This window comes from Anser brachyrhynchus (genome assembly GCF_964034855.1).
Source record: "Anser brachyrhynchus genome assembly, chromosome: 6".
NCBI lineage: Eukaryota > Metazoa > Chordata > Aves > Anseriformes > Anatidae > Anser > Anser brachyrhynchus.
Window position 1 is genome coordinate 44,164,926 of NC_137700.1, and position 22,547 is coordinate 44,187,472.

At 42.8% G+C, this 22,547-nt stretch overlaps 1 protein-coding gene across 2 annotated transcripts in view; it reads right to left on the reverse strand.

The window, feature by feature from the left end:
- TCERG1L (transcription elongation regulator 1 like) overlaps positions 1–22,547 on the reverse strand; it is an 81,595-nt gene that overhangs the window by 6,502 nt on the left and 52,546 nt on the right. For both annotated transcript variants that reach the window (XM_080597642.1, XM_080597641.1), the window contains 6 exons: positions 21,409–21,503; positions 19,899–19,987; positions 15,430–15,584; positions 8,884–8,953; positions 4,287–4,422; positions 1,623–1,712 (listed from right to left, as the gene is read on the reverse strand). In XM_080597642.1, coding sequence (XP_080453768.1) covers positions 1,623–1,712; positions 4,287–4,422; positions 8,884–8,953; positions 15,430–15,584; positions 19,899–19,987; positions 21,409–21,503 — 635 coding nt within the window. The remainder of the gene's footprint in view (positions 1–1,622; positions 1,713–4,286; positions 4,423–8,883; positions 8,954–15,429; positions 15,585–19,898; positions 19,988–21,408; positions 21,504–22,547) is intronic.

The window sequence follows — 22,547 nt, forward strand, 5'->3', positions numbered from 1 at the left end:
AGGCTTGCTCTTTGGGCCACACAGTCAGCATCTGTCATGGTAAACGTTTCCATGGATCTAAATGAAGTCTTCTACTAACGTGAGCTGTATTTCGGTAAGCGCCTTCATTAAACCGTCTACCCTTGTCCAGGTCTAACTTTCTTCTTAAACTTCTTCCCGGAGGAAAATGAGGTCTAATTAAAGGGAAGTACTTACAGTGAGTGTCTAGACCTCTTAACTTCAAGTTTAGAAGCTAAAATAAATTACATACATGGCATGTCCTCCCAAGATTTTTTTTTTTTCCTTTTTATTTTTTTTAACCCTGGCTAGTCAAAGAGCTCCTGATGATCATCCTCTTCCACCACAGTTCTGAATCACCCTCAGCCCTCAATCACTCTCTCTCTCAGAGCCAACATCTATCTGATCGAGGCTTTCTACCCACAGGACTGCCGACTGCTCGCTTCTCAGTCTCTCCTTGAACATTAAATACACCCCACAGATGAGGTCCCTGTCAGCAGCGTTTCAAGCAAAGCTCCACATTATATTATGTGTGTTCCTTATGTATTTTTATTATATCATCTCCATGGCTGATAAAATAAAAGAAATAATGTATCTTGATTGATTGATCAAGGTCTAGGTTTTGTCCTTGCCGATTCCCTGAAATAAAATACAAAGCTCCTTGCTTAGCCTCTTATTTAGCAGTATTTTCCACTCTAGCAGTTTCGCTCACATTTTCATTCCCATATTTCATTATTGTTTTATTTCAGTTTTTTTTTCTCAGAAAATAAAATATTGGAAAGGTGGTAAATGAAGATGCATGTGCCCAGCACCTCAGTAAATACCTACAGCAAGCTCTCTGGAGAATCCACAAGACAATATGGGCCCCAGTGCAACAGAATATAAATAACTAGTACATTTTTCATGATGTTTATTTTAAAAATGGACAATTCCATATTCAAAATTCTTCCTTTTCCAGGATGACAAAGAACTGGTAAGGAAGATAAATGACCACAGAGTAAAAAAGTTCACCCTCCCTGCCACATCCCTGCATCACCCCTAAATTTTTTAGACTAATCTGCAGCCCTGGAGTCCTTTTAGATCCTCGTGATAATTAATGCCCAAATAAACAAGGCAGCAAAAAGTATACTTCCCTTTGCAGCTTGCTACAGAAACTACAGCCATTCAAACACATGCAATCACAGCCAACGCGCTCTTTCCATTTACGTCTAGCAAGTTTAGTTATTGCAAAATATAGCAATAAATACTGCCAAACTCCTAGAAAATTTTCTAAGTAATAAAGTAGTCTCACCACAATATGTAACATAAATCAGAGTGGATACATTACCTTATTGGTCATTAGCCTTTCTACAGATGAGTTCCCCAGACTCAGCTGGATTTGTTCCTACAACCTAAGAGACTAGCTCCTCTCTACATGCCAGCTTACTTGCTACCATTTGCCTTTCAAAGGCAACAACACTTTCCTATAAACAAAAGCTAAACTACAAGCCTCACTGACAAATTCAAAAAAGAAACTTCAGTTTTATGCAATGCTTTTTATCTTACCAAGAAAACCGCTCACTTACCGGTGCTAATTTGGGAAATGTTTGACACCAATTAGAAGCTACACGGGAAGTAATGCTCACCTGTTTACGTTCTTCTGAATTTAGCAGAAGGTATCGTGGATCAAACACTATTTTGTGCAACTCTTTCTCCCATGTAGAAAATGCTGAAACCTGTGAAGTATACAAATACAACCGCATTAAAGAATTGTGATAAGGACTGAAAACAAGGAAATGTTCCAAGGTGAAGCGGAAGAGTAGTTCAGAAAGCTACTGAACGCTCTAAAGATGCCTCAGAGCAGCTGGAAGTTGCATTTCAGTCTGGTCCTGGCAATGCTCTGGGCGCACCCATGCCATTATTGCTGGTTTGCTCTAGGACATCTCAGTGAGTATCTGGGAGATGTTAATTCCCAATTTTTTGATGGAAAGAATCTGCAGCAGAAAGGGAAATGCTCTTTTTAGTATCCTCTTTCTATGACAGAAGCACCAATTTCCATTTAAGTAACTATCTCAGCTTTAACTCCCCGTCTTCCAAAACTTTAATGCTAACCCAAATGAAGCTGTCAATGCATGCATACACTGAAGAACTGATAGTGATAACCTTCAAAGCATCATGCCTTCGTATTAAATTTACCACTTCCATCCAGTGGTGTAGGTGTCACCACCTCCATTTCGAGGATTCTACCTTTTTCTGTTCTCTGGAACGGGAACCTGGGTGTGTGCATCCAGGCTCTGTGCACCACCCTCGGGATTCTGTGAAAACTGTTAAACTTTCAGGAGGACAGTAACAAAGGTTACATTTCTACACAGGAAAACTTGCCGCAGACTTAGGAATAGTGCTGTCATCTTGGAGTTGCACCAGAATCATATTTTATTTCTAATGCTACAATATGTTATTCTTTTGTTGATATATTTTATATGAAGATTCATAACTACGCTGAAGAACTAGATCTAGCTCAAGCTCTTTGTAATGCTGTCAAGTACCCTCTTGAAAAATAACAACATTACAAGAAAATGGCAGGAGATGTCCTTTTAAATAACCAGTTTAAAATAACACTAATGGCCTCAGTGCATTTCAAGAAATGCCAGCCAGCTGAGACTAACCAGCAGCTTGCCTGGACATTTAAAAAGGCCTAGGGTAAAAGTAAAGTAACCTATTTTCTAAATGTTTTTAATTAAAAGCAAAAACAAACAGTAAATTGACTACATTTCTTACTCGATGGGCAAGACTGAGTCTTAAACGGGAAACACTTGAAGAATCTTTTTATAGAATACCCTTAATACTTATGAATTTTGACTTATTGTCCCCTTTACTTTAAATTTGTCAGCAGAAGTTTTCAAGCAGTATTCATTTATGGCATTTTTTAAGCATAATTAACAAAATGTATTAATAAAGCAGGTCTGTTTGGAAATAATTTACTGTTGAGCTTCTGAACTGATTATATACCTTTAAAGTCTGCTGATTACTATTGATAAGTTTTACAAGCTTTACTGTTTAACGACAGGATTTTTTTTTCTTTACAGAAATTACATAAACTTCTCTAGAATACATATTTGAAGAGTGTTGGAAGAAGGTGTAAAATCTGCACACACTACTCCAGTGCACACCCGTTTATGTTTGCAGGACTAAGGACGAAGCATGTTATGTTTATTAATTCCATTCCCGCTCTCTGGAAGGAGAAGGGACGCTGGGAGATGAATTTCTGTGCTGGCACCTTTATGTTTATAAATAACTGCATCCAGAATTCCTCATGTTGGTGGTAATATTTATGTGGCCAGTTCAACACACGTTTATAGGTGCTACTGCTGAAAATAAAAGTCAGGCTGCAGCTCTTTACAAAATCAGTCGCTGGCTGCCATTACTGTTATCTGCAATTCGTATTTCACTGTTGGGCACAAGGCTCGCAGCACTTACGGGCTCTGTCTGTAACCTGAGTTTATGCTCCATCTATCTACTCATAATCTCGATCAGGTCACAGGGAAATGGCCAGAACAACTCTGAGCACTGCCCGTAGCTGTCCCACAGGGCTCTCGCCTGGCTGGCAGCGCCGTCTTGTCCCCGTTGGGACAAAAGCCCCGAGGATCCCATGCTTCTGCACTTCAGCACCAGCTGGAAACACCAGGTCTTCTCCAGGAAGCCCAAAGAAATGAGTAGGTTTTCTTAACCCTCCTGAGACTCCAGAATGCCCTCCCCTAACAAGCCGGGCACCACCTTTGGATGGACAGGACATGAATTTTACTTCCCGCTGCTGGGATCATTGGAGTTTGCAGTATGAAACCTTTCTCACGTTTAAAAAAAGCGAAGAGCTTGCAAGGACTGTTTCTGCGTTTCATGCTGCCTTTCAGGCGATACGCAGCACAGCTTCCACCCCATGTCTGTCACAGAATAAACATCCCTGGGGTTCACGTGGGACCGCCAGGACTATGTGGCTGTGTTCCTCCAAGGAGTGCTGAGCCCCTGGTTCCAGCTGGAAGAACTGCCACTTTCGGTCATCTCTGGGTGCATACACAGGGATTTATTCAGAACTGCACCTGCAAAGTGCTGAATGGCCATGTTTTACTGGATGGCATTGGAAGAACAGTCAAAGAAACACAAAAACTACACGTTTAATAGACAGAAAAATACTCTCTCGATAATTCTTCACTTGAATGCCAACTCATAATTATGAAATGATTCCTGCAGTGGTCATATGTGATGCCCTAAGTTCATAAATGAGGTATGTCAGATCACCTAAGTGTATTTCTTACCCCTCTCTCCAGAAGCATATCTCGGAAATGCGTAATGCGCTCTTCGAGGGGAGGCGTGATCTGATGTCCTGATGTCTTCGCTTTTTTCTCCTCCATTTCTGCCTCCCCCTGGTCAGCGGCTTGGGAATCTTCTATTCTTTAACAAGGTAAGACAGAAAACAGTTCAGAAATTGTAAACTTCGGAGGGCATTTTTAACCCTCTCCAGCAAGCGCCTCAGGACCGCGGGATCCCTGTGCAGGCAGGGAGCGGGTTCAGCGAGCGGCCGCTGACGGCTGCCAAGTTCCCCAACCCTGCCGCCAGCTATTTATTAACCGCAGGTCTGCAGGGCCCTGCCAGGGGAGCTCCGGCAACCCGTTATGTGGAGGAACAGTCCATCTGTGTGATCAAAGAGCAACTCAGCGCTGAAATCTGTCCTGTATTTCACGTTACAGAACAGTGACAGCTTCATATAAAATTTGTCAAAGAGCGAAGACGTTAAGAGTGACTTAAGAGACTCATTTTGTTCTCTTTTATTTTCTTGTCTCCGTTTGTGTGCCCCCACACTTGAAAGGCAACACTAACCTTTATGTTCCCATGCACCCCAAGAACTTGCACCTAGGGGAAGCGATCTGGCCATCACCGCGTACACAAACCTGCCCTACACATCAGTGACCCCGCAGCTCCCTAACCCCTGTCGATGCCACAAAGTCTCCGCATTACCGGACCGCCTTTTCCAAGACTGCCCCTGATTTGAATGAAGAGGTCTTTCTGAGAGCTTACTTAGTGCTTATTGCCTGCGTACCTCTGCTTACCAGAACCCCCGAAAAACACACGCGGGTAGCACGCTGTGCTCGTCCCAGGACAGAAGGGCTCCCACGCAGATTTCTGCACGTTGTAACCAAAAGGAGTGTAGAGCTGTGTAAGGGTGATCTCGTAAAGCAATGTAAGGGTGATCTCCACAGCTGTAACCCTACAGAACTGGTGTAATCGCTGGAACCAAACATTTTTACACCAGGTAAATACCTACATAACTTCATCACAGCTGGAGATCATAACGCTGCACTCTCCCAACCCTACCACGTCTTTCCCCATGGGTGGGGGTGCCCATAGCACCTGCAGGGAGATGGGAACCTCCTCAGAGGATGGAAAGGAAACCCAGCAGGGTCACCAGGGCATGGACGTGCCCGTGGGACATGCCACAAGGTCACACACTACACACCCACCAGTAAAAAATGACTTCGGGTTTGGGATGGCGAGAGAAAGCTCCCAACTTCAACACAGCAGGCCAGCTCAGTCCAGCATTCAGACTGCTCTGCATTCATCCTACTGCTTCTGATGGCTTTCAGCAAAAAAGGATTCAATAAAAAATTAAGGTACCTTCTGGGAAGTCCAAGAATCTTAAAATGATCACAACGTACAAGTGAGGATAATGAAAGTAAGCTGCTTGATTCTTAGCTTCCTACTAGGCATGGCTGCATTTGCTAATGATGCAATTTTCACTAATACAGTGTTATTCAATACTTAGGTTTGGAATTTCAACATGAAAACACTTTTTTTTTATTTTCAAGCAAATGGATTCCATCAGTATGTAATCTGAGTCCTACTACGCTATCTTCCCTCTATAAATAATTACATTACACTTACATTTATCCTAGAATGCTCTAGTACCAGTGATTTGAAAGATATCAAATTGTTATTCTTCACAGAACGGCAGTGATTTTTACATTGCAATAGCAAATTTTATTCTGTAACATGATCCATGAAAGGTCCAATCCCATTTCCAGTACACACAAAGAGCTTTTGCAAGATGAAACTGTGAGAAATACAGCACATTGCTCAATCAGCTCAGCACCAGAGGAGCCTTTCTTTTCTTCAATCTTTCTCAGGCGATTGAAAATGTTGCTGAATATTATACAGACTTGCTTTTTTCTCATGCCAAAGATTACAATAAAGAATACAATTTTCCTTAGCAAATAACACAATAATCTGCACAACAAAGTATGTGACTTCCTAGTCAGAAGGGCACATACGGGTTTGCTACTAGCACAATTTTGGAAGCCTGCAAATCTCAGAAAGGACAGGACACAAACTGGAATGCAGGGAAGTCCATCTAAACACAGGAAAAAGCTTTTTGACTGTGAGGGCAGTCAACTGCCCAGGGAGGCTGTGGGGCTCCAGCCGTGGAGATGCTCACACCTTCCTGGGCATGTCCCCGAGCCACCGGCCGTGGGGACCTGCTGAGAGCGGGGTGGGACAGAGACCCCCATGCCCTCCGTCATTCTGCGAAGAAGACCCAGGTGAACCAAGTTTCTATGAAGATTTTTTTTCTTTTGTAGAGGGTACAGTTAGAGCATCACCAGAGTAAGATTTGCCTTCAGTATTTTGAAGCAGTTCCATTACACCCCAACAAAACGCAAGGCAAGTGCACCAGCAGCTTGCGGAGCCCAAAGCTCCTAAACCTGTAAATGCAGGTTCTGGCTGGCAGCCCTGGAACAAGGCTCGTACAAATGTCCACGCGAGAAAAAAGGGGAGTTCTGCCTTGTTCCGTAGTCGCCTTTGGGTGAGGTCCCCTACCAGCTTTGTCAACAGCAAGCAAACAGCAGGAGAAGTGGAAGAGCAGATCTGTTTTTACCAATATAAATTTAATAAGTAAATGTGAAGATAGACCTAAGTGTGAATATCAGAAATGACAAAAATGCTGCAATCAGAAAGCCCTACTGAATACCTGTGTGATGACCCCTCTAGCTGAATTAGGATAAAATGTATTGGAACTCTGAGGCAATTGCATCTTATCATTAGCACCGGGCTTTCTCTAGCAGATCATCTAGAGGATGATTTATTGTATGCCAAAGCAACCACATGATTTACTAAGGTAACTGAACTTCCAGAGAGAGCACAATCAAAATGGAATAGGGATTGCAGCATGCTTTAAAACATACCCTGAAAGCATGTTCCATCTCCTTTTTTGTTGTGTTTAAACCAGAAAAAATATTGATATTGCAAAAACAAGTGAGTAACGTGTGCTTGTGTGTAAAAATGAGATTCAGTTTTCTGTTCTGCAGATTTCATGCACAGCACTGCAAACGTCCACCTAAAAACTGCCTTTCGCTTGTCTGGCTGTCTGAAAAAGCCAAACCCAGCATGGTGCGGGAAAATACCGTGCTGAGATGATGGCTTCTGGGGGACAGCGGCGTGGAGGCCTCGCAGCCTCATCCAGCCTGGCATCCGCGCACTCGCAGCCGACATCTGCTCAATGTCCTCTTGTGAATAAGTGATGGAAATCCAATCCAGTTGAGATAATATTCCTTATTCACAAATAGAGACTGGAAGAGGCACCATAAGCCCAAGACTACTTTGAGGCAGAAATCTCTGAATAAGTGCATTTTTCCCAAGTTTATGAACAAACTTCTGTAGTTTTGGAATTCTGTTTACATGGAGTTCCATCACCTCAAGCAATCATTAAAAGGAACCATCTTAATGGCACACAGAAAATATCTGCTTCTATACACAGGTCCCAGGAGCGGCCCATTATTATTAGACCCACTGATTTCAATAAAAGTGTTCTTAAATACTTTTATATTAAATATCAACTGTTATCCTAACCTTACAAATACAGAATAAATATTAAAAGTTCCTGTATTTACTATATATTAAGTATAAATACATGCTTTTATACTACATATTAAATGCTTACATACTCTGAATATTGAACTCAAGATATCTGATTTTTCCTTCATAATAATATAAACCCATGGGAACTCTACTGAGGTCAAAAAACCCACTCAATGCAGTAAGGTAAGAATGGCAATATAAAAGAGAATAATATTTTCAATATTTTCAATATTGCCACTTGCAAAACACAGAAATGTGTTGTATTTCCTAATCAGAATGCCAACAAATACAGAAAACAGCATTATACATCGTTATTTTACAGAATTATTTTTTACTGTTCCAAACCAGCACATGAATCATCGCCAGCCTGTGCGAACAGCTGACCTTATATGCAGTTACTGGCCAAAGGTTATGTAGAACCAAATGTTCCTAAGGCACCGCTTAAACCAAACTGTTTCTTAATATTTTGGCAAGGGTGGGGGCTTGCTTATTTGGCACAGTTTTTTCAGCCTCATACTTCACACGGATTTGAAACACACATGGTAATAACGGTCAAATAAAAGCATGGTAATACAAATGCCTCTGGACATTTCTGAGCTGGTAGCTTGGCTGCAGTTTTGCCTGACTACAGCATCAAAAGAGATGACTGAAACCTCGGCATCACCGATTGCAGTGAAAAAATGTTACTTCACTTTAATCAAGATAAGGCTTTTATCCAATCTCTTTAAAATAAGGACTTATACTCAGTCATTTTTTTTAAACAATTTCAAAATAAGTAACAGTTACTCATACAAAAATGGATGATCTTTATGGGAAATAGATATTTTAAAAAATGGTGTTGGATGAAGAGTGGATACTTTGAGAACGTGTTTCATAATTTACTGATTTAGTTATCCATACAGAAGAAAATAGCGCTATTTCTCTTTGCACTGATTTGACCAGACTTTAGTTTCCCAAGATTTTATATACATATATATATATATAAAATTAAACTTTAGAACTTACTTATTTCTCTTTATTTTGATGCTAAGATCATCATTTTCATCTCCTGGACAAGAGCTAACACTTTTATCTGCTAAAAAGAAATAAATAGAGTAGTTAGACTTGAACTAGAAAAATGGGAATACAAATTCCCCACATTAACTTTTCATTTCTTGTTCTTTGATTTCTGCTCAGATATTTACTATTTTCCTCTCTGCACAGAGTATTTTAAAAATAACTTATTTCATTAAATCCTTAGAAATCCCTTCATGCAAATGGAAGCGATAGCAACAAAAAAGGGCCGTTTTCAGTCTGAAAAATTGCTCGCTGTTCATTTGTGACACGTTTTTATAAAATCTCATTACTCCCACCTCTCTTCCCCTAAAAACACAACCACAAAGATGCTTTTGCAAAATTATTTCAGTGCTTGTAGTCTGAAGGATTCAACGCCGGTAACTCACACCAGAGCTTATTTGTTATCCCGTTTCTCTGTTATACAAGCGAATGTAGTGCCACCAGTCCCTGCACTCGACCAGCGGGGCAGCAGGGCTATGCAGGTACGAACAACCTCCGTGCTAGCGGTGTTCCAGGGTAACTGCAAGGGACGGCTGCGCCCCTGGTTGGCCTTGTTCTCAAGGGACTCATGGGCAGCCATAATGAATATATACCATACAGAACTGATACTTATTTCTGGAATTTGTTTTCTTCCCGTTTATACAACCTATGTTTTCATCTAAATTCACACGGACAGACCACCAGAAGTAATGTCCAACTGGTTGCTGGTTTGTGCTGGGTGTATTTCAGTAGATCGCCGTGTATCAGTTGAGAAATACAAACGCCAAACCCTACGTGGTTAGCTTGGGAATACCAGAAAGACTCAGCTGAGCCTTTCTGTATTAGGTTGGTACTTAAGATTGTTCTTGTTATTTAGGAAATTATTAAAAAATAAATATAAAATGAATTTTAAACTGAACAGGTTATGGAGATAAAAACTGATGGCTTCACTGCTTCGAATAACTTTGTACAGTGAGATCTGATCTCACTGAAATCAAATCCATCAAGAACTCCAAGAGGTCTGCAGTAAAATAATTTAATACACATAGAGATTAGTAATTATTTTGAAACTTATAACCTAATTTCAAGGTCCTCTTACTTCTCCAGGTCCAGTCATTGAAGCTAATAGACATTTGGCCATTTAACCCAAGCTTCAATTTAAGAACCTTGTTCTTGGCTCATTTTTTCCCCTATTTTAGGGAAGTTACTTATACATTAGAGGGCTTTCAGCAAATGTTAAGGTTTATTTATACTAAGTGCACGAGCACAGCACACACTAAATCACTTCAAAAAGAACAATAGGATAAATGCTAGCCGTAACATTCTGACATGTGAAAACCAGAGGTAGGAACAGAGACCACATAAGAAGAAAATACATAGAAAGTTGAAATTATTTTGATATTTTACCAACTATAACATAAATGATAGTACGGAGAAGTGAATGTCATTTCAAAATAAGGAGAGTTTGATCTCAGCATTACAAATATATTAATCAATTTAATAATGTTATAACCATATACAAATTCACAGAAACTATTATCTTTTCCTGCTGACTTCTTCATTAGGACACCCAATTAAAAATACAAAGAAATAAGAAAAACAATCCATTCACTTAGAATGGAATGCAGTTCGATAGAGACATTATAAAGCTATTAATGAGAGGTTGGACAACCTGCCAAAGCACCAGCGCTCTTAGCTTTAACAAATGGTAACATAACATGAAAAAACAGAGTACCTGATGTTGTTTTCAAAGACAGATTAAGTTACAGACGACTCTAGGTTCAGTGCTGACTGACCAAGCATAATCCTGTTCCTGCCAAATTTCAGCACTAATAAAAAGAAGAAAAAGCCATGCCTAGCAGAGCAGTTGTGTTTATCAAATGCTACACACAGCCCTTCCAGAGCTGGCTAAAGGATGTACTCTGTGATACTCCTGGACATTATAAATCCTGATGTGAAAGTATGTTCTTTCAGTAAAGAACGAAAAGAAAGCAAGTGGTGAAAAAGTCAGGTCCAAAGCAGAAAGCTCACATTTTCAACAAGACAAGAGAAAAACTCACCAATGATGAAAAATGATTATGTGAAGCTCTCAAGCTACTTGAGCCTGAACTCAATTTGAAGTCATCTTAGGAAAAGATCTACCACAGATTTCTGAAAAGAAGGCTATATCATTTTGAATTCTTTTTGTGAAAAAAATACATGGACTGTATATTTATAAAACCAAACCTTTAATTACCATGTCACTTTCAGATAAAAGAAACCTGATACAATACACCCTGATTTCATTATTTACTTCCATCCACTGATTCCTGATATATATATCTCAAGCTCTTCCAGTGAACAATGACAGCCTACACGAAGGAGGGACACTAAATCCTTCTTGCTTTGCTTGCACCAGTGACTACTATGGGTATGCTGCCTTGAAGAAATGGAACAAGATTAGAGTCAGCATCATCGCTTAACGTTTCGGTGTGATGGAAAACTCAGTAAAAGATGACAAATGGTATTTATACTCTCACTCAGGAACCTACTGAATCACATCATATCGCTGGACCTCTGGTAAGATTATAAACTGACTTTGAAAGGGAAGAAAGGCAATGGAGCACAAAATTTAATAATTAATTCAAAGCTTTGAGGAAGAATATTACTTGACAGTAATCCTTCCATGAAATCATGAACCAGAGCACTGCCCCAGTCTGATGGCCTATCAAGCTTAGTGCCGATTAATTAAATCATTCAACTAATCTGTCGTGTAATGAATTTCAGTTCATTTTCCGGAACAAAAAAATTTGCCACTATTTACCTGGTGAGCTAAAGCGTTGCCAATCCATTGGCAACACACACAAATCTGATTTGTAATTTTGTAGAGAGCCCTAGCTCTCTACATGTATCGCATGTAAGACTACGAGTTTAACGTTTAACTATCTATGCTATTCGTAAGGACCAGACTTCTTATTTTTGTTTGAATACTAAATGGTTGAAAATATTTCCGGGAACAGAGTAGACTAAATCATCCCTAATTCTGAATGAGGATCATACCAAGTATGAATCAACATGCAATTTTCTGTTAATGTCCATTTTCTTCGTCTGAAAAAAATATAAATTCCTGACCCTAACATCCAGACAAAAAATTTTCTAAAAACAGAAAGAAAATATCCTTTTTCAGCCTAAGTATTTTTTCTGTCTTCCTATTTAATTCTCTTACCTTCCAGTATCCCCTGACCAAACATGTCTTTTGGGGTTGATGAGGAGTACCACACTCATGGGCTGATGTGCCAAGTTTCACCTCTGGATTTAATTAGATTTTCCTTTAAAGAATTGGTACTGACTGTTTCCTGTTGCACTACTTTTTGGTATTCCTCACCATTTGATTTTTTACAATAAATGGACAGAAATTTCGATAACTATGACGGAGTGAAATGGAAGACTAGAGGCTACAACTCGGGAAAAGTTTCTTATCCCCAGTGTTATACTGTTCTGCTTCCCAAGCAAGTAAAGCCTGTGCTTGTTTGTTGGGCTTAGTGGAGTGCAGAGAGGCTTTTTAGGAGGGACAGTGTCAATCAGAAGGCGGCACAACTTGAGGCACATCAGGACTCTGGAACAACCACCAGGTTCTCCATTCGGGTGACTTCTCCCTGCTGGTGTGCAATGTGTTCCTTGGTAGTTCAGAGACCTTTGGAGGGGCTCTGCGGGGTAGGCTGTGGTTCTCGTTTTCCCTGCTTCGTTTACACACTCCAATGGCCTGCACAACGTGATGGCTTTGTGTGCATAAATCCCCGTGGCATTTGAATACCACAGGGGTTGAGAGAAATTGATGAAAATGTTTTTGTCCATTACAGTAAGACGGAAACATGTCAAGGAATCCTTGAGGGGAATTGGGATATTGGGTCATCATATGATCATACTGGGACATGGAATTAACATTAAAGAGGTAATCAAGGGAAAGAAAACAGCAGCAATCAGATGTTTCACTCCGCTGTCAGAGCATTGCCCCAGCAAAATGGAAGGTCAGCGTATGAGAGCCTGGAAGCGCCACCAGTCCCGGCCCTCTGTTTCGTTGGCGAAGGCTGGCCCTACCCACTCTGGTGGCCCTGTGAAGAGGCTCTGGGGCTGCAGCAGACGGGGTCTGGCACGGAGTGGCAGCACGGCTCCTTGCCCAGCCCTGCTCCGAGGGCTGGAGGCACAGGAGAGGCTGTGGTCCTGCCCGACCGCGAGGGATGGCCTGCCGGGAGCCCACTGGTCGAGGAGCGTGACGCCCTCGTACATCTCTACAGGAACGAACACTTTGTGGAGGCAGGGCAATTGATAAACGAGTAATTTTTCATTTATGCCTAAATTACAAATGCACTTGATCTTTCAGTGGAGTGATGCACAGATAACCTATAACACCCCATGAATAATAATGCTTGCTAACTTTCTCGTTCCTTTGATTTAAAAATTCTAATTAAAACTCAGCAGCAGCAACTAAGCTAAATACATTTGGCAACCATTGTTGCAAACACACAGCTCATCTGTGTTATTTATTTACTCGAGACAAGCTAAGAGAAATGGCAACAAATAATTTCTTTCACCTCAGCAGCTAATATATACTAATTATAACCCAACTGTCTCAAATACCAAGCAACCACAAGTCCCAATTATATCAAGGAAGATGAAGACTATTAGCAGCAATGAAAACCACGGTCATAACAAAATTGGTCCATGAATCAAATCTTGCTGGTACATATAGGTACATAATAAAGGATAGGAGTGAATTGGCAGACATCAGCAATAGTTTTAGAGTCTTGCCATTAATTAATTATAGACCGTGAACCATGACCCTCACTTCTGTCTTTGGCTACCACGCCCCCTTGTCAGTAACTAATCGATCTTTCAATATATCCTGTAATAAAAACATATGCTCTTTTTTTCTCCTGAAGAATGAAATTCAGCAGATATGCTTTGGCATTTTAGATACTGAACCAAAGTTCTATACAAAATACAAAAAGACTTTATGTGAATTTCAAGCATCTGACAATTTAAATTTAATATTGAAATAATGTAATGACATTATATACCGATAAGGACTACACTAACAGAAAACCACTCTCTGCAGCATTTCTCTACAGCATTTCTTCAGTAACGTTCTGCTAGTAACGATAACACAAATACTGATTTATTACTCACTTTTATCTACCTGTCAGCATCAAATTGCAAGTCCAAAAATGCATACTCACAACGTGTTTCTCAACAGTTAACTGGAAGTTTTCCCTCTGGATCAAAGCATGCATTATGGCTCCCGATAGCAGGAACATAAAAGACAGGTCACTTCAGGAGGCTTGTAATGCCATCTTATTTCTAGTTATAAAATACTGTATTTTAAAGGAATGAAAAAAGCCTAATTTTTCCCCCTCTTGGTATTTCTAGACCTCACCGCTAATCAGCTGAAGGAGGTTCTTCTGTGTAACTGTTGTAAAGCACAATATTCAAGGATCCACCAGCACAAACAGCTAATCAAGACAAGCAGTGTTTCAAATGACTGCCGTACATACTAGATGTCCTCCCAGTAACGGCAGATCCTATTGACACAGCTCCTACATGAAAGCCAACGTAAAGCATTAGGAAATGGAGAAAGCACTGACACTGTGTGGAACCGCTCCCAGTAACAACGCACGGGGAGTCAACTGGTGAAACGAGATTTTTGAGACAAATGTGGCAGAACAAACCATGGAGCCACTAGTACATTGGTAAGCCCAGACTGACATGCAGGGCTACTGCTGGATTGGTCACCCGTGGGAACACAAAACTGGAACTGGTCAGCTAAGCTATGGATAGCAGAATAAAAAGACACCATGGTATGAAGCATGGGATGGGAGAACTGCCTTCACAAACCCTGTAGACGGGCAGACAGCAAACCTTGGATCCCTGACAAGTCAAGGCCCTTTTAAACTGTATTTTGAACCACTTACTGCATATCAGCATGTTTTTCTTTTGCCAGTGCCACAAATTTCCCCTTCAGGAATCCACAGTGTTTAAAAGGTGACTGGTAGATTTACATTGAGATTGAAGCACCCATGTTTCCATCAAACCTTTTAGCAGTCATTAGAGATTTACTATTGGGATTCTTTTCCCCCTCTACAACCTGGTTGAATAATCATTAACTACAGCATATCTGCTTTTGTGGAATAACTGAATAATGCATTGGTAATGCATTTGCAATGTACATCTTGGAAATAAGTGTAATAAAACTTAGTGTCTTCCGAGATGTATTTTAAACATCACAGATTCATCCAGTATAAGAAGCCACCTGGTTCTTTATTGCCAGTAATGAGAACGCTCTGTCCCCTAGTTCAGCACTTCAGGAGAGATAAATATCCTGTAACGAACATCAATTTTAATATGATACTTGGCATGAAATCTCTAAAGGAAAACCATTCTAATCATGGTTATCAAATTTTCAACGAACGTACTTAGAGATCAAGACTCTTTCAACAGTTGAGTTTAAATAGAGGCAAATAATCACAGGGCATTAGTTACTTGCTGCGGCCTCCAGCTTGCGCTTGTGCGGCGGATCCTCGATGATTCTGTTTATGTCGCCACGGTGCTTCAAGTCCACCGGCTTCTCCCACACCGATAGCTGCATTGTAGGGTTGAAGAAGAAGACCCGGTCATCTCCAGTCCAGACTACACACCTATTTCAAGTGATAAACTATGCTTAGATAATGTCAAACATACGTATGACCAAGAAATTAACTCTGAGTTGAATTCTTGTCTGTCATTGTTAACTGTGCATGGGTGAGACTCATCTCAGACTGACAACCTGCACGAGGCCCTGCAATCCCATGCAAGTTACCTTGAGCTGAGTAACTCCCTCCACATCAACTACAGGTCACAGAAATGGTCTACACAACCCATAAAAAGCAAAAGGTTAAATACTCTACCACGGCAGGGAAAAAGGAAAAGGAGAGGAAAACACAGTGAATGCTTTGTTCACAGCAAAGGAAGCCACAGGAAAATACATTTTGCATTTTAAGGCTGTAACCGTGAGAGCAGCGAGTCACGGGAACCCCGATCGCTGCTCCGAGCAGCCCGCAAGGCAAGGCCGTGCCGGTGGCGGCAGCAGCCCCAGGGCACCACGAGGCCGCCCGGCAGCTGGAGGCAGGGCCACGGGCACTCGCACCGGGGACGTGCAAGTGGCCGCAGCTGGAGCCCACAGCACCGAGCCCGGGTGATATCCATGGGCTCCGGATCCAGCCTGGGAAACGTGACCAAGTTGCTGCGGTGCGAGCCAGTTTTTTGACGTGTTCAGTTACAGTAACTGTCTCAGCTTGACATCAGCTGCTTTTGCACCAAAGTTCATTTTAAAACAGCTAAAATAATATGAACATAAATAACACACCACCATGACACAGTCAGTAAAGCTCAGATTTACTCCACCGAATCTATATGTAAATAAACTAGCAGAACAGCGATCTAAAGCCTGCACTTTTTGAATTGTAAAGAAAACTAATAAACAGCACATATTCACTCTGCCTTCCTCAAACACATACACACGCGCTTATAACGGGAAAACGTTGGTCTCTGATACATAAAATTCTGGAAAAAACAAATGTTATTAGTAGAAGCCCTAATGCTTAGCTGTTATTAAAAGAAGGGATCAGAAGCGGTTAAAAAAAATAAAAATCTAGTCTGGGTAAAAGACTACAAATATGAAAAACACTCCATCACTGCAAGGTACGATAAGACTATGACCCAAAATTTTCTGTGTACCACTGGTGAGACATCACCACCGACTTTGCCCACACACAGAATAAATGTATATATAAGCTCTGTAAGAAAGAGACTTGGTAAACTTGAAACTAGCATCTTGTTTGGGTACAGCAACGCTGCCCCATGCACATGGGACTGACAAAGCCATTATTTGACAGAGATTATAACCAGTGTTTTTGGAAACACGTTTTGTCTCTGCTGATGTGCTGCTGTGCTCACGGCTCCTCTGACCACTCACGTGGATGCCGATGGTGTTCATTAATCACTGAATGCCACCAGGTCTTGTGTGCCATCACCTCAGGTTAGAGACTCTGGGCTCCCTTGTGACACCTCTTTACTTTTCTGTGACTAATATCATCTGACGTTTAATTTAAAATTAATGTCCCTTTCCCCATGTAACATGCCACCTGTTCCTCCTTGGTATAATAACAGTTTCAATTATCCACAGGGAACGCATGATATTTTGTTTCAGCCACTGAGCATAAACTGGAGATGCAGATATTGCTGTGCTCATTTTTCCCTATAGAAAACTGGTTTAAGCATGAGTAAGGGAACAAGATGATTATATATATTTTGTTTCATAATGTAGAAACGTTTGGTTAACATTCTTGATTTTTTTCTGCCATTAAAAATACCATCTAGCTACTCCTGATAGGTCCTCTGCCTCCCATTTTTCTTGATTTCTACATTACCTTGATGTCTAGAGATCTGCAGTCACTAGGTCGGGTCACTGATCTTTTGGGGCTGAACTAACTCTCCTAGTCTCCTCAATAACTAATTTTCTCAGAGTCTCAGTAACAGGCAACAGTCACGTCAACACTTCCAATGATATCAGGGAAACAACAAAGTGGAGAAAAGAGGAAGACAGAAAGGATGTGCACACGGGCAGTGCACATGTAAGGCACGAGGGTGGATGGACGAAGCACTGGTGATAAGCCGGGCAGAAAATTCCTTTTCTTTGATCACACCCACATCCATGATGCTGTCACTGGAGATTTCTCCACTTCTGACGCTATCGCCCTTTTCCTATTAGCCGTTCGCCCATGCCATTTCTCCCTTTTCATGGCCACAGGCTCTTGAACTCACCTCCTCACCCTCCCTACCTCCACTCAGATCCTACAAATGCTCTGAACTCCAGCTTTGCCCTTAGTCCTGCTGCAGACGGCAGATGTACACAGCTCAGACGGAAGCGTGTACAGCAACCTTTGCAGTCCTGCTAACAGCAGTATGGGATGGCAGCGTATGAGCTAGGATTCCTTCACCTTTTTCACACATCGATTCCCACTTTACACAGTCTGTGAATCTGCAATTGTTTCCCCTCCGTTCTCCCCTCTTTTGCACCTCTGGCGATCTGACCACTCTCTAGCGACCTAAAAGCTGGGAGCAGGAGAATGAGAGAACTGCCACGTGTTCACTGCTTGTTTTATCAAATGCACTCAATACCCAGCATTTACAGACGCTGATCTCAATTTTAAAATTAAACTCTTCTGTTGCAACACTGGTGAGTCTTTACGGTGGCAATAATGCTAACTCATCTATAATAATCCCATCCTACATTTCTGAGTAAGGACTGAAGGATCAAATAGTCATTTCTGTGAATTCTTGCACGAAGTGCTGAATGCCCTACAAGGCTCACAGGGGCTGACAGCATGTGAGCAACTGAAAACTCGCCTTTTGACTTGTTTTGTGGTACCACCTCCAGCCCCACTCAGGTTTCCTGCTCCTGCCCCAGAATGACACCCCAGCATATGCTTGGTGATGTCACATCAACCATGAGTTTGCAGAAGCATGGAGCCAACCTACGGGTGGAGAGTAAATTCAGGATTTGCTGAATTTGTGTTTTAACCTACAAAAAAGTAATTTTTTAATTCTGATTGAACACCCTACAGGCGTGCTCCATCTTCCATCATGAGCCACTGAGCAGATGAGACTTTGTCACCTCAGAACATGGGACAACTCTCTTTGCATTAGGACATTAGGACATTGCCCTTCCCCTCTGGTCCCAAGGATGAGATTTTGATGTCTGGTCTCACACCTGAGCGCTCACTGGGTCACTAAATAGCTCTCTGGAAACTCAGAAATGTAAGGTTTCTCCTTAGAGACTCCAGTATCACAAGTTTAGGTCTGCGAGTGGTGCCCACACACCACTGAGCAGCCACTGCTACAGAAGATGCAGTGCTGTGACCTGGCTCTGCCTCTTTTCCGTAAGAACTGACTGATGCAACCAGTGAGCCTGTTCATGACACTGCTGGACTCAAACAGCTCCACTGTACTACTTCCTATAGCAGCAGCTGTCAAGAACAGAAATGATTAATATAAATCACATTTACGATGTCAAGACTAAATACGACATAAGACTGTGTTTACAACATTGGTTGGTCTGCAAAATGGCACAGAATAATAACAACAAATATTGGCTGATATTTGCTTTAGCCAAAGATCCCACAGACATCAGCCACTCAGTATAAACTTATTATTTCATGGCATATAGGTAAAGGACGTGAAAAATCTTTCTTATCAACCATTCAGGACAGAAAGCGAAATGTGATTTGTATCTATTTAAAACCCACAAGAGCTTCAGTTACCCAGGATGTAGTTAACTGAATGGGAATGTGGTCAGGAAACCTAGGGCATGAGACACAACCTTTCAGAGATTTTCAGATGTAACCTGAAATCGATGCCGATCTTGCCACACTAAGGAACTACCACTGCCAGTGAAATAACTGGGAGATGAAGAGGGTCTGGCCCTAAAGAGCAAGAACATTTCTCATGGGTCTTGTATTTCGTCTTTGATCTATCCAAGAACTGTACAAACTGGGTCCTCAACACATGAGAGATCTGGTAAGACCAGGCCCCTACAGAACAATGCTGAACACAGCACTGCTGCACAGAACACCAGCAATGAAGCACCCACAAAATCAGAAAGAAAAACCACCAGCTGCTTTCTGCCAGAAGTGATTTCTGGCTGAGCTGAGGTTCCTAGCGGCAGCACACTCCACTTACCTCACAAATCCCAGGGAGGTGGCTCACACCATGTTTGCAGCTATGTCCTCTCATTTTCGTTAAGTACATGATTAATGAGGAAAAGCTACACTGGAAGCTTGAAAAGGAATGCAGTGCTGCTACTTAACGTCCAGGATAGTGTATTTTCCCCACGCAAAGACAACTAATGCATGTTTGGCAAGAGAAACAGAGCTGATGAATGACTTTTATTAGCTCTAATTGCATTTGCTTACCATGGTGATCCTGGCACTGGAGTGGATGCCACGGGCTTGTTGCCATTTGAAGAACTGTCATCCTCATTTACTAGTTTAAAAGAATGATCCTTGAAAGAAAGATAGAGATTAGTCAACAAGTAAAACCGATACATAAGACTGTTACCGTCATACAAATCACTCCCTTTAACGTGAAGTGGATTACACAAATTGCCTTTATTCCACTAACAGCTTTACGAACAACCAACTGCCTTGAGAATAGTCCAGATAAACCGGAAATAATCAAAGTGGTGCCCCACTTTCAGCAATACAAATGAAAAACCAGCAGGCACGCTTTTGTCCATGCCAATAGCTCGCTTGGGACAGCGGGTATAATTCTGTGAACTGCAACCACCAGGAGAGCTGCCTCGTCAGAAAGGACGGCTAACGAGGGGGGCAGGCTGGAGGAGGAGCGCTCCCAGCACCTGGGCAGAGCAGCAACTCAGGGAGCAGCGGGGTAATGACAAGGGCCAGGGCTGCGAGTGGCACTGGTGGGCAAGCAGGCACCTCGAGGGAGCCGTCTGAGCAGGAGCGAGAACCAGGGAGCACACAGCACCCCGCAGAGGTCATGTCCTGGCCATGTCACATCATGGCCATCACTTACTGCTTGCTCGTGTGTGTTTTTTCCTGGTATTATGCAAAGACGTAACAGTGACAAGTGCTGAAACCCCATGGGGGGGGTCCCGTTGTGGGGACCCAGCCCCACCCCTGTCCCCATCAACCCCCTTGCTACAGGGACAGGCCCCTCTGCCTACGGCTGCCCTGTGCAGATGGCGCAGCAGCCAAGGCAGGCGCTGTGGCACAGCTGACGTGTACGGGCAGTGAGCATTTCAATGGCTTACAGAAACAAACCGTGAGGAGGAGGTGTGGGAGGAAGGCAGCGATCTAGCTCGGTGCAGTATCAAGACGTGAGAAGCATGTACTTAATGCAAATATAATAAAGCATATATACAGAGGTATTTATTTTGAAAGCACTTTGCTACTTGAAGCACCAAGCATGTGTCCCAGTACCAATACTGATGCAAATGTGGGCAACACCTGCAGAGCCTGGTAGGCAGAGAAGTTTTGCTTGCACAGAGCCTAAAGGGGACAGTGCGACAGGAACATAAAAAAATTAAAAATATATTTGAACTCATTCCACATCTCCTCCTCAGGACAGAGCTCCTGATACCAAAAGCAGGTGTGCACAGAGGAGAAGCGTGGGTGAAGTGCCCGCTGCGGGGCAGCTCTGGGCACCTTCCCCACTGCTGCTTCCTGAGCCCCAACATTGCAGCCGAGAGCTTCGGGGCCGACACCCTGACGCTGCACTGACAGAGCTCCACAGAGCACTAAGACAAATTAAACAGATAGCTCTTTAAAATCGACTGTAGGAAACAATCCTCTATCGACAGCAAAGCTCCAGGTCACAGAGCAGTCCTTTATAGTGACTCTGATTTGTGCAGTTCAATAACTTAAAAAGGTTTTTAAAGGAAGAAGGAAATCCATAGCAGACCTTATCGCCATCCCTCTCCACGGGCGCGCTTTTCCTGTCAGCGTGCAAAATCAAGGTGGGTGGGCAGGAGGGCCGGCTGGATTCCTTCCCTTTATCTGTGAGAAGAAAGCGTTATTTCAGTTAGGTGCAGCCCACACACTGCCGGCCACACACGGGGCTGCGCCCCCCGCACGGTGCCAGGGCTGCTCTGCCAGCAGGCGCTGGCCTTCCTCACCTTCCTAAATATCACAGCTCATTTTACCAGGACTCATCCGTATACTTTTGAGAGAGGCTCTGACTGCACTGAGCTTTTTATTTTTTTTTTTCTAGGAACATGAATGTGTCGGATGGCACCGAGCGGCTGCCTTCAAGGCCCTAGCAGCATTCTTCAGAAGCTTTGGAAATGGATTTTCCCCTTAGTTTGCTGAATTATCACCTCATTGCCAGACGGAGCGAGGAGACTGATGGCAGCAAAGGCAGCGCGTGAGGTGAGCGAACAGCAGCGAAGTAATAAATCCAAGAGGCTCGAAGGGTTCCTTAAACAAGGCTCATAATTAGACTCTTTACCAGACCAGTTGCACTTCCTATACACTAACCGCACTTGCGCTGCCGATGCTGCCTGAGGGGAGCGTTTGTGTGGTCAAGCTGCACAAAAAAAGCTCGGCCGTGCTCAAGAGAAGGGAAATGAAGCGGTGTGGGAGGAGGAGAGGAGGCAGCGGGCAGGGGAATGGGGACACCACATCCCCAGGGCATCGCCCATGCCCCTCTGCCCGCCAGCCCCGGCCCTCCGGCGGCAGCAGGGTGCTGGGCCCAGGCAGGGCCTGCAGGCCGCGGCTGTGCTCTGCCTTGCCTTCTGCAGCAGCCACGGCTGAGCTTTTAATTGCTTTTTAATTGGAAGCCGTTGTAAGAACAAGCTCCCACCCCCCACCCCTTTTACACAGCAGTTGGCTCCAAGCGAAGTGCTAAACACTCGGAGTGTTTCCACGGGCTACAGAGAGTCTGTGTCTCGATAACCGGCCGTAATGAACAGCAAGGAAAGGCAGAAAGGCAGCAGGTATCAGACAGGCCAAACAATCAGAAAAAAGTGTTTTTTTCCACAAAGGTGAAACCGAGCAGTGACAGTAGCGGCTCCAGCGGGCAGCACGCACGGCCGGGGATGC